The sequence below is a fragment of the Periophthalmus magnuspinnatus genome, chromosome 7 (assembly GCF_009829125.3).
Source record: "Periophthalmus magnuspinnatus isolate fPerMag1 chromosome 7, fPerMag1.2.pri, whole genome shotgun sequence".
NCBI lineage: Eukaryota > Metazoa > Chordata > Actinopteri > Gobiiformes > Gobiidae > Periophthalmus > Periophthalmus magnuspinnatus.
Window position 1 is genome coordinate 4,153,178 of NC_047132.1, and position 10,701 is coordinate 4,163,878.

At 38.4% G+C, this 10,701-nt stretch overlaps 1 protein-coding gene across 3 annotated transcripts; it reads right to left on the bottom strand.

Annotated features, from left to right (window-relative positions):
* Positions 1 to 3,798: 3,798 nt before the first annotated feature.
* On the bottom strand, positions 3,799 to 8,193 carry ndufa4l2a (NDUFA4 mitochondrial complex associated like 2a). 3 transcript variants are annotated; one of them, XM_055222981.1, is made up of 5 exons: positions 8,093 to 8,193; positions 7,942 to 8,015; positions 5,308 to 5,393; positions 4,820 to 4,880; positions 3,814 to 4,327 (listed from the first exon to the last, which is right to left on the bottom strand). In XM_055222981.1, the coding sequence occupies exons 2-5, from the start codon at positions 7,984 to 7,986 to the stop codon at positions 4,271 to 4,273; spliced, it is 249 nt and encodes an 82-aa protein (XP_055078956.1). In that variant the 5' UTR covers positions 7,987 to 8,015; positions 8,093 to 8,193; the 3' UTR covers positions 3,814 to 4,270. The 3 variants fall into 3 exon arrangements, with proteins under 3 accessions (XP_033825870.1, XP_055078956.1, XP_055078955.1); XM_055222980.1 differs by having other exon boundaries at positions 3,815 to 4,327; positions 8,104 to 8,189; XM_033969979.2 differs by having other exon boundaries at positions 3,799 to 4,327; positions 7,942 to 8,191.
* Positions 8,194 to 10,701: the final 2,508 nt, after the last annotated feature.

Sequence of the window (10,701 nt, forward strand, 5' to 3'; positions counted from 1 at the left end):
ATTGAATGTTTTTGGTTGTGAAGAGGTAGTTTTGTATCATTTGTCATTGTAAATATGATTTTGTACCTTTTGAGATAAAGATTCAGAAAGAAAACCACTCCTGGCTTATATTGTTATTAAGAACAAGGTAAAGGTGCAGTATGTAACTTTTTCTCGTGGGGCTTTTCTTCATGGAGATGTTATTGCTTTAGCTGGAGTGTTCCACAGTATGGCATTAAGCTTATCTATCTTACATTTATTCAATTACAGGAGCTTTTGTTGTTTAATGCCATACTGTGGAACATTTTAGATAAAGTGGCCGACCACCACCAGAACATTTGCATAGTGCACCTTTTAATCAATAATCAAGATGCTTGTTATTATAATAGCAAGTTAACAGGGAAATTGTGCAACATGAATTAATTACTTATTAATAATAACTGTTTCATCTTTATTGGCAGCACTGTTGGGCTTGTCAGGCATTAAAAGTAGAATTTTATAGATTAGATTTCTTACAGTATGACGCAAATACATGATATGTTGTGAGAAGAGGATGGACAGCAAGCACATCTACTCTGTGCTTGCCGTGGGTTGTTAGCTGTATTATTAGGTGCTGTTCAGTGTTGCAGCGCTAGATGATGCCAGCACGCACACACACACACACACGCACGCACACACACACACGCTCCTTCCCCTTAATCAAGCTCAGGCACCGATTTGGAGCTCTTGGATTTGCAGTGTTTGAAATAAAGACATCATATGTTCAACTTTACATTTTTTATTAATGAGTACATTTACATGTGCTTGAGTATTAGGGTTATAATCAGGTTTTTTGAGCATCCTGGTTTTGTGCGTGTCCATGTAAACACAATATACAGATCTGCAAGATACAGACCCACAATATAACTATGGTTGGAGTAGCAACTTTCCCAAAACAACTTTCTACCAGGACTTTTAAAGTAATATTTTATTTCTATAAACAAAATAATGCAGTCTACTGTTAAATTCAACTGCATTTTAGCACCAGACTAACACCTCTTGAACTAAACTGATGCTGTAGAACCTTGTATCTTTAACTGTTAATATCACCTTTTACTAAAGCTGTGACAGTGCTATATAGTGTTATGTTCTTTGAAAGTATACCTTGTTCCTTTATTGTTAGAAACATGCTAAAAAGCCTTAAGTTAGCAAACTTTCTACATGTTTAGCTCTTGCCACACCTGTGCCATATACTGTATATGTAAATGGACATAGCTAACCTGCTAGATGCCACGTTCAAACAGGAAGTGATCATGGGCTGCACTTTGAGCTCCATCGACTCTGGCTCCAATTCACTTTACATTAAGAAACTGTGGCCCCTCACTTCATAACTGCTGCATTTGGTCTTAATATGTTCTGCTCTACGTGATCCTGGTATTTTTATTTTTCTATTGTGTCGGTAACTCAAGATATGAACATTAATAACAGACAAATCAGCTGTTTTTTTTTCGCCAAGGTCGTTTCCGCTAGCGTTAGCAACAGGTTAGACTGACAGTGTTGCTCAAGGGAAGGGGCGTTACCTTACACAGCTTTGCTCAGATTGGCTCTTTGGTTGCTATGATACTCAAAGTCGGAATTCCAAATATGAAGCCTGGCTCTAACTTTGCCACTATAAATGCTCTAGCCTCGATGAGCTTCATTTGACTGGAGCTGAACTCTGTGGGTGGCGTCACACTCACTTAGACCACTTCTTTACACAGTCTATGATCTGTGCCATAGTTGCCATGGTTACCACTCTAAATATCTAGGATACTCTGGTTCCACATTCATATGGGGGAAATGAGCACCTTGGTTTCTCTGAGCGCATGTAAATGTCATATCCAGAATACTGTCATAACCAGGATGAGGCCCATGCACTCGAGTGCACTCAATCACTGCATATGACAGGTTTTTATTAATTAATTATGGTGGGATAGTACCTGCGATAATAGTTTTACACCAGTTAAATGGTGCTTCATGGGGAAAAAAGTGTAGACATCTTTTGCCCCTGGTTAACATTCAAATTTTAAATATAATTGTCTAACCTGTCATATGCACTTTAATGTAAGACCTGTTTTAAACCGATAGTTATTTGACTGATAAGATATTTTACTTGAATAGTGAAATCAGATATGAACAGTTGTTTTTTAGCCTGAATTCTACTTTTTCCTGCACAGGCACAGTTCTATGAATCCAACAGAAGCTGTGTGTAATTATGATCAGCTCAACTGAATCAGAGGATTACAGTGAAAACAATGCTCTTTGTTATTATACATTATTAGTGTAAAGACTGGACTCTATCAGGAGGGGAGGAAGGAGAGGTTTCTGGGGTTATTTGAGGTATTTCAATAATCAGCAAAAAGGAAAATGTTAGGAAAATGTTCTAATTTATTAACTATGCAACACATCAAATTTTGGCAGTATCACTTGAAGCTATATAATATGGAGGACCCGGAGTGCCATGTTAAATAGAACATTTAATTAAAAGAGCCTTTAAAAGAATATGTGTTAAATACATTTATACATTTACAAAAAATGTTCATTAAAAGGGTTTTTGAAAGTTGTTTTAATAAATCAATTATCAAATATTATTTTGAAACTCTTTTAACAAAGGTTTTAGTTCCTTTAACATGGCACTCACTAATAGCTAATCCACCTGTCAATCATACCCATCTGAAAACAGGGAGACTCACCTGTGACCAGCCTCACATCTAAAACTATTGGAGAAGTATGTATTCTGGATCTCAGGCAATACTTTTAATGCCATACCATGGAACATTCCGGGCAAAGCAATATCTCCTTATACACGGACTGGTGACAGACTCTTCAACAGAAAAGCTGTACTTTTAAATGTTGACATATTAAACTGCAGACATTTCATTACGTTTCTGCTATGGATTTGACTTGAATATTGTCTATGATGATTACTGTACATTAGAAGTTACTGAACAGTTTTATGCTGAGAGTTACATTTGAATATTTCCTTTACAGTCAAGACAATCTGTATTTTTAGCTCACCCCATGTGCACCCTTGTCTTTACCTAAGCCAGGGCTGCTGTTAGCACCAATAAGCCTCACCATTATGCAGAGGGTACACTTAACTGTGAGGAGATGAGGGCCAGTGCAGACAACATAAGGCCAGGAAAGGTGTTATAATGCTGTTACCTCATCAAAAACATACCTCAAGTTGTGTTTTGTTTCATTCATGTTTTGTTTCATTCTTGCATATTTGAGTAATCCTTTATTATTAATCTGTCTACATCTCCAAAGCTCAAAATGCTCTGTTGCACATTGTGATGTCATGTAGTGGTTGTTTCCATTTTAACAGCTCCTTTAGTTTAGGAGAGATTAGCAATTCCAGGGCTGAAATTATCCAAATGATTCTGGTGAAGGTGTATGGAGTTTAAAAACACAGAAGAATACTTCCTGTATTATCACATTACATCACAAGGTGGAACTGAGTGTTTTCTGTTTTAGAGAAGCGCACAGTCTAAATATACAGGGTCTGTGTGTTAAGCATGTGTGAATAAAACAAAACACAACTAGTCCAGGGTCTGTTTGTGATGAGGAAACAACATTATAACAGAGTTCAGAGAATAGTGTAACATGGGCCTTTAATTACTGGTTTCATCTGCTCCTCTGGACTTGTTTGGGTCTGTGTGTGTGTGTGGGGGTGTGTGTGGGTGTGTGTACAATGTGCTGATGGTAATAAGTTATGTGTGACCATGCAACCAATCTGCCAATATATACAAAAATATAGAAATATGTGAGACAACAACACAGATTTATTATTTATTGAAGGTTTGGTTATTTTCACACATTCTTCCACGACTTAAACACATTTCTTCCATTATGATCATTATGACACAATAAAAACATGTACAACTCCGTCATTCAACTATATGATACTGAACAATACACACAATACATAAAACTTCTATTTTGGTCCAACAAGTCTCAAAGTGACAGGGACAGAAGCACAGGACAGACCGCTTTAATATTTGACCTGTCCTTTAATGGGACATCCTCCAGAGCAGGGAACAACCATAGTGCTGCATCCAGGGACATGTCCAGATCTGAGACATGGTCAAGGTCAGGTTTACAGACACGTCTCATGTTGGACAGTTCATAGACATGTCTCACAGTGGACAGGTCAGAGCTATGTCTCACAGTGGACAGGTCAGAGCTATGTCTCACAGTGGCCAGGTCAGAGACACACAGTGGACAGATGAAGGACATGTCTCTGGGGACATCTGTAATGCTTGGGACTTGCTCAGAAGTCGGGCCCTTCCTTCTTCAGGTTCTTGTAGTCTGTGGTGATGGCCATGAACTGTGACAGAAAGCACAGAACTCAGTGAGGACAGGACACAGTGAGGACAGGACTCAGTGAAGACAGGACACAGTGAGGACAGGACTCAGTGAGGACAGGACTCAGTGAGGACATGACTCAATGAGGACAGAACTCAGTGAGGACAGGACTCAGTGAGGACAGGACTCAGTGAAGACAGGACTCAGTGAAGACAGGACTCAGTGAAGACAGGACACAGTGAGGACAGGACACAGTGAGGACAGGACACAGTGAGGACAGGACACAATGAGGACAGGACTCATTGAGGACACGACACAGTAAGGACAGGACACAGTTAAACCAGGGCTAAACATGCTCAGTGACCAGTCCTGTTTGATATAAGAGCGATTCTGTTTTATAAAACATATATTCCCATTTTTTCTTTTGCCATTTGCTCTTATGTACTTTATACTTTATACATGATGATAAAATATAATGACACATATTTTATCACATGTATCAAGTCTGTTTTACCTTGTACTGATACGTAGGGTCCAGCTTGTTCCAGGGCTCAGGGTTCTTGGTCTTGTTCCATCTACAGCACAACACAAACAGATCTCACACATTTAAACTGTATTTTGCTGTCTCTGATCAAATCTACAATCTGCCTTTTACCAATTTATTCAACTCCTCCTTTTAATTACACTGCAGTCGCTGAGTTTAACACAGGGGGTCCATCTTGTGCTCTGTGAACTATATCATTGAAATCAAAACTGAAAGCACTGCAGCACATGTCCAACTACCCGGAGCTCATTCAAGACACTGTTTCCCAATGTGCAGTGCATGGATGCTTTTTGAATACACAGGCAATTTGCATTTCTGTTCATTTATCAGCAGAACACTCCTTTTGTCCAGTCACAACCTTCTACCTTTAATTTGCCTTTCAACTAATCACATCTCTTCACCAAAACGAGATTTAAATGTAATAGGAATATTTGAAGTATTGGTGGGCGGGTCCTTACGTCACATGGGGTCCCTTGGCCAATCGGAGCAGGTAGACAAAAGCTCCACCCATCCCCAAGCAGATGAAGAAAACCTGTGGCACGAGCTGGAGACAGATAAATAAAAATTAAGGATTCAAATCATTTCGAGGGTTGGCCACCAGTTTCTATAGTATTGCTTGAAAACCGTGTACGTAGATTCTTATTGTGGGTGGGCTCGCCTCTCCACAGATCTGACCCATAACCTGGCTTGGTGAAGTTATGTATTATTAGTTATTTTTATGTTTCTACATATTTATAAGTAGATATTTACCTAAAGGTTCCTTGCCTATTAGCCTTTAGTTGTTATCGTGTGTACAGATACTCCCTCTAGTGGCCATTTTCGCATCATTCAAATTAAAAACAAATAAATCTAAATTTTGTCTTATATAAATCAGGAAACATCCACTGCATGCATTTAATGACTCTTAATGTCACCTCCAGACCCATAGTCAGAAACTTAGCTGCCCTTTCTAAATCCAGGTCTAAAACTTATTCCCAAGTTGCATCATATTTGGAGAAATATTTAATAACTTCATATTTCATCATCCCTCACAATAATAAGCCACATAGTTGAGTACTGTATATGCAGATGAGCCACACACAGGGAGACAGCAGCGCTCACACTGACAGAGGGATAATCAGGGGGTTTCGTCAGTAGACTTGTGAATGCCAGGTCAGAAATATGATAAATAATTGCTCTTTTTGAGTGATTTACAAAAACTAACTTTGGGGAGTCAGATATTTTTATTTAAGTGGTTTAATTTAGTTTGTATTGTTGTTTTTCTGTTCTTGTCCTGGTTTAATTCTGTTTATTCCTGGTTCTTGTCCTGGTTTAATGTGAGTGTAGTCCTGATCTGTCTTTGGTCTCACATCTGGTATTTAGTCCTGGTTTACTCCATCTTAGTCTTGGTTTAGTCCTGGTGTTTTGTCTCGTTTAAATCAAAATTTTGTGCAGGTGCTTGATCCTGATTGAGTCCTGGTTTAGTCCTGGTTTAGTCCTTCACCTGATTTATACTTGGAATAGATTTCATTCAGTCCTGGTTTAGTTGTGATTAACAGAGACTGAGACAGTCCTGGTTTAGACCAGGGTCTTGGCCTTGGTGCAGATCTGAATTGGAGCGGTTATAATCTGGGGCCCTAAAGGGGGGACATTATTCTGATTCTAAGAGCTGACGGACCAAAAAAACAGTAAAATTGGTTTTCTGGACTTGGTTCAGGACTAGGACTGGACTTGGAGTTGGACTGGACTTAGACTGAACTAAGACTGGCCTTGGACTGGACTTAGAGCTGGACTAGACTTGGAGTTGGACTGGACTTAGACTGAACTTGGGCTTGGCTTGGCTTGGCTTGGCTTGGGACTGGACTAGGACATGACTAGACCTGAACTAGGACTGGATTTAGACTTGACTTGGACTGAACTTGGACTGAACTTGGACTGAACTAGGACTGGACTTGGACTGGACTTGGACTATTACTGGACTTGGACTAGACTGTAGAAGGACTGAACTTAGACTAAGACTGTACAGGACCTGGACTAGGACTGTATTAAGACTTGACTTGGACTGGATTTGGACCGGTTTTAGACTGGACTAGGATTGAATTAGGAGCGAACTTGGACTACACATTTGGTTGATGTTTTTTTGCCGTGGTCAGTCAGTGTTCAAGTGTTCACTAAATGACAACAGTGAAATAAAAATATAAAAAAGAAAATAAAGTTTAAAAGGAAAACTTTTAATGAGGCAGATGGACGGACAGATGCTTAAATGATTCAATCTGTAATAAGTGACATATTGTGCATTATTGTCAAGGAAGAGAATTAGACAAGTGGAGTCATTAACTGCAGCAAAAACAGGTCTGAAGATGCTACTTTAAATGATCCTAATGAATTATAATTTGTGTTTGTTTTGTTTAGGTGTTTTAGTTCAGCATTTCTGACTATCATTTCCATAATATAATTAATATAATATGTTTATTTCTTCTTTTAAGCTTTATTACCTGCCACTAGATTAAGAAAAACAAAAAAAAACAAGTTATAGATGCATAGATTGAAATTGAATATATACATTATTTTAATTTGAAATAAATAAATAAATAAATAAATAAAATAAAATTTAAAAAAAAAAAAAAAAAAAAAAAAAAAAAGCCTGTAAATATTTGTTTGTCTTTTATTCATCACCAAATAAAACTTTTTGGATTCAGTAATAATTTTTAAATAATCTTAAGTAACGAACTTAATGAACTCACGAAACAAATTTAAACAAAAAAAAATCTGGAAAAAAATCTAATATTTAAACTATTTTAGAAATATATATTTTGTCTTTGACCCATTGGAGAAAAAAATTAATAAAATTTAGCCCACTATTGGAATGTCAACTTTGCTTCTGGATTTTATTTTCAATTTTTATATATACTTTTATTGTTTGTATTGTTCTTACATAAGTAACTTTATTAGCAATTTTTAATGACATGCCACTTTAAAATCAATATGACGAATCTGAATTCTTCATTTACAGCAAATTGAATCACTACTATCTCTAACAACTTGCCAATGATAACTCTGATAATTATTTATAGATTTTTCTCATGATCTAAATGTATAAATGTTTTACTTACGCCCGGGTGCTTCTTGGCTTTGTCCACAATGATCTTGAACAGCATGACTCCTCTGAAAGTAGGTCTTCAGTCCAGTCCTGGTCTGGTCCTGGTCTAGTCCTGGCCTAGTCCTGGTCTGGTCCTGGTCTGGTCCTGGTCTGGTCCTGGTCTGGTCCTGGTCTGGTCCTGGTCTGGTCCTGGTCTGGTCCTGGTCTGGTCCTGATTTAGATCTGGGTCTGGTCTGGTTAGTGTGATGTGAGGGACTGGAGCGTTTGATATGTCCAGACCGAAAGCAGAGCGGACCTGATTACAGCCTGGACCCAGAGGACCTAAAGGGGAGGGGCTAAAGGGCAAGCAGGAGAGGGGAGGGGCTAAAAGGCAGGCATGGTAGGGGTACAGCAGGACAGGCGTGACAGGTGACAGGCTGCTTTATATATCAAATTCAGCCTTGCACCAATTCCATCCTAGTTTAGTGTTTGTTTATAAGATTTTTATTATGACTTTGATAAGTTTAAGACGTTTACATTTGTATCTGATGTAACTAAAAGCTCGTCTCCATGGAGATGTTAATGCTTTTCCTGGAATAGTCCACTATATGACATTGAACGTATCTATCTCTATGGAGGCAAGCAGCAGATGACATCACCAATCTAAGTTAGTGGTCAGATCTGTGGGGAGGCAAGCCCACTCATGGCAAGAATACATGTTTTTAATAGATTTTTTTAATGTATACGTAGAGCAACACCTGCAATATGAATGATTGTAATAAATGTAAGATAGATAATTGAATACCATATTGTGACACATTTTAAGTAAACCGATAAAAAGGCAACAGTTTTGTAAGTGAACTTTTTTTTACCCAATAGAGAGCGTATTAAGTAGGGACGGTTTGATATGGATGACCGATTTGCCGATACTGATATTAAGCTTTATAATCTATAGCAAGGACCAAATTCATGTTAAGTTATAGTGAAGTTTAGAAATGTATTTATTGATTGTGTAAAAATAATAACAAAATGTGTTTATCTGGGATATACATTCATTTTTTTCACTCATTTTGCACACACTGACTGGGGCAGAGCAGAAAAAATATTGGTTTCAAATATCCTCTGTTGGGCGTGTTCTATCAAAATGACGACTGGATTCGATCAATTCAAATCTCAAAAGTTTATTCCCCTGACAGTTACAATCTAATACAGTACCTGGGGTCAAATGATCTATCCCTCGTATGTGCAGCAGTCTGTCTGCCTTTCCCTGGCCCCAAAGACAAAAATGTAACATGCAACATGAATATGCAAATATTGTTGAGAAGGTAGACGCCTTGAATCCCTCCTTCCGGCCTCCTTCACCTCGCCGAGCCGCACCGGTCTGTTTTTCCGGCCTTGAGTCTACTCCGGCAGCCTTATCTCTGTAAGGGAGTCTGTGGAAAGCACCCACTGTCTCCCACAATTCACATCTCACAATGTTGCCTTTAAAGTAGGACTGTTATAATGAGTGAATAGTTTCAGTGTTAGAATATAGTGCTTGTTAGGCATACCTCAAAAGGATACAAATTTAATAAATAGTTTCAGTGTTAGTATATCAAACCCATGCTCAAACTTTAGTATAAAATAGTGCTTGTTAAACAACCTTCAAAAGGATACAACATTCAAAGAATATATGCATTCAGTATACAAATGGTGGTTACATGACAATATTCAAAGGATATATGAATTATTATGTTTTGATAATGCATCTAAAAAGCTTTATTACTTGACATCCCCTTCACCTCTAATATCACAATAGCCATTATACCATCCTTAATGCCAACCCCACTATGTTTATTTTCCCAAGTTAAAAGGAAATAGCATTATAATTTGGTTTGATGATCCCAATACAGTAACAAAAACTTTAATTTTAGCAGCTTGTATACAACTCATAAAAGTGATAGGAATAAGTGTGGATCCAGAATATAAAAGAGAAATATTTATGCAGAAAAATAACTGACTGTTTCATTCCACTACTGTGACTGAAGTTTGTACCATGACAGAGGAGGAGGGAGAGGAGGAAGAGGAGGGGGTCCCTTAATGATGCACAGGGCTGTTGTTGTTTACTTGAAAACCCACTGGGACCAAACAGGGAAATGGAAACACTAACAAACACACTGTCCACTCCACCAGTGGCACATATGAGACTTATGGACTGTGTTTGATACATCCTCATGAGGCTGAGTTTGTTTTATTCCAGAGGTGATGCACTTCAAAGACCACAAATATTTAAAACATTTATGGTTCAATTTCCATCCTAAACTCATCATTTGTTTAATTCAATTTTTTTCTTGTGAAGTAAGTTGAGTAAAAGCAGATTAGACAATTGTTACAAACACTGTTCCCTCCAAGCTGCGCGCGTGCGCAATTGCGCACTGCTGACACGGTCTCCGCGCACAGAAAATCTGTGCTGCGCACAAAAAAATCGAACCGGAGTTGAAAATAAAATAAACACACAACAATTCATTCTGCGCTATTTTTCAGTGTGAGTCAGTGAGTGTGACCGGGGACGAGCTGCTCCAGACAATTATGTGATTCACATACGTATTTGCGCAGCTTATCCACGCCATTGACAGGCGTCCTCATGCGCCGCTACCAGACTTTTAGCCGATGTGGCCGACGTGGAGTGAAAACTCGCTTATGATTCTAAGTGCTGTTTAACCCCGTAACGTTCTGACGGCCGCCCTCGGCAAAGATCTGCGCATAAAATTACGCGCGCGTAATTGTGTAAATTTGCGCACTGTTTTGCAGCAGT

Coding starts and splice junctions, on each gene's coding strand:
- ndufa4l2a (XM_033969979.2), bottom strand. CDS start 7,986: ATGCTGTTCAAGATCATTGTGGACAAAGCCAAGAAGCACCCGGGC. Junction 4,881..5,307: donor GCCAAGGGACCCCATGTGAC/GTAAGGACCCGC, acceptor GTTGTGCTGTAG/ATGGAACAAGACCAAGAACC. Junction 4,328..4,819: donor ACCCTACGTATCAGTACAAG/GTAAAACAGACT, acceptor TTTCTGTCACAG/TTCATGGCCATCACCACAGA.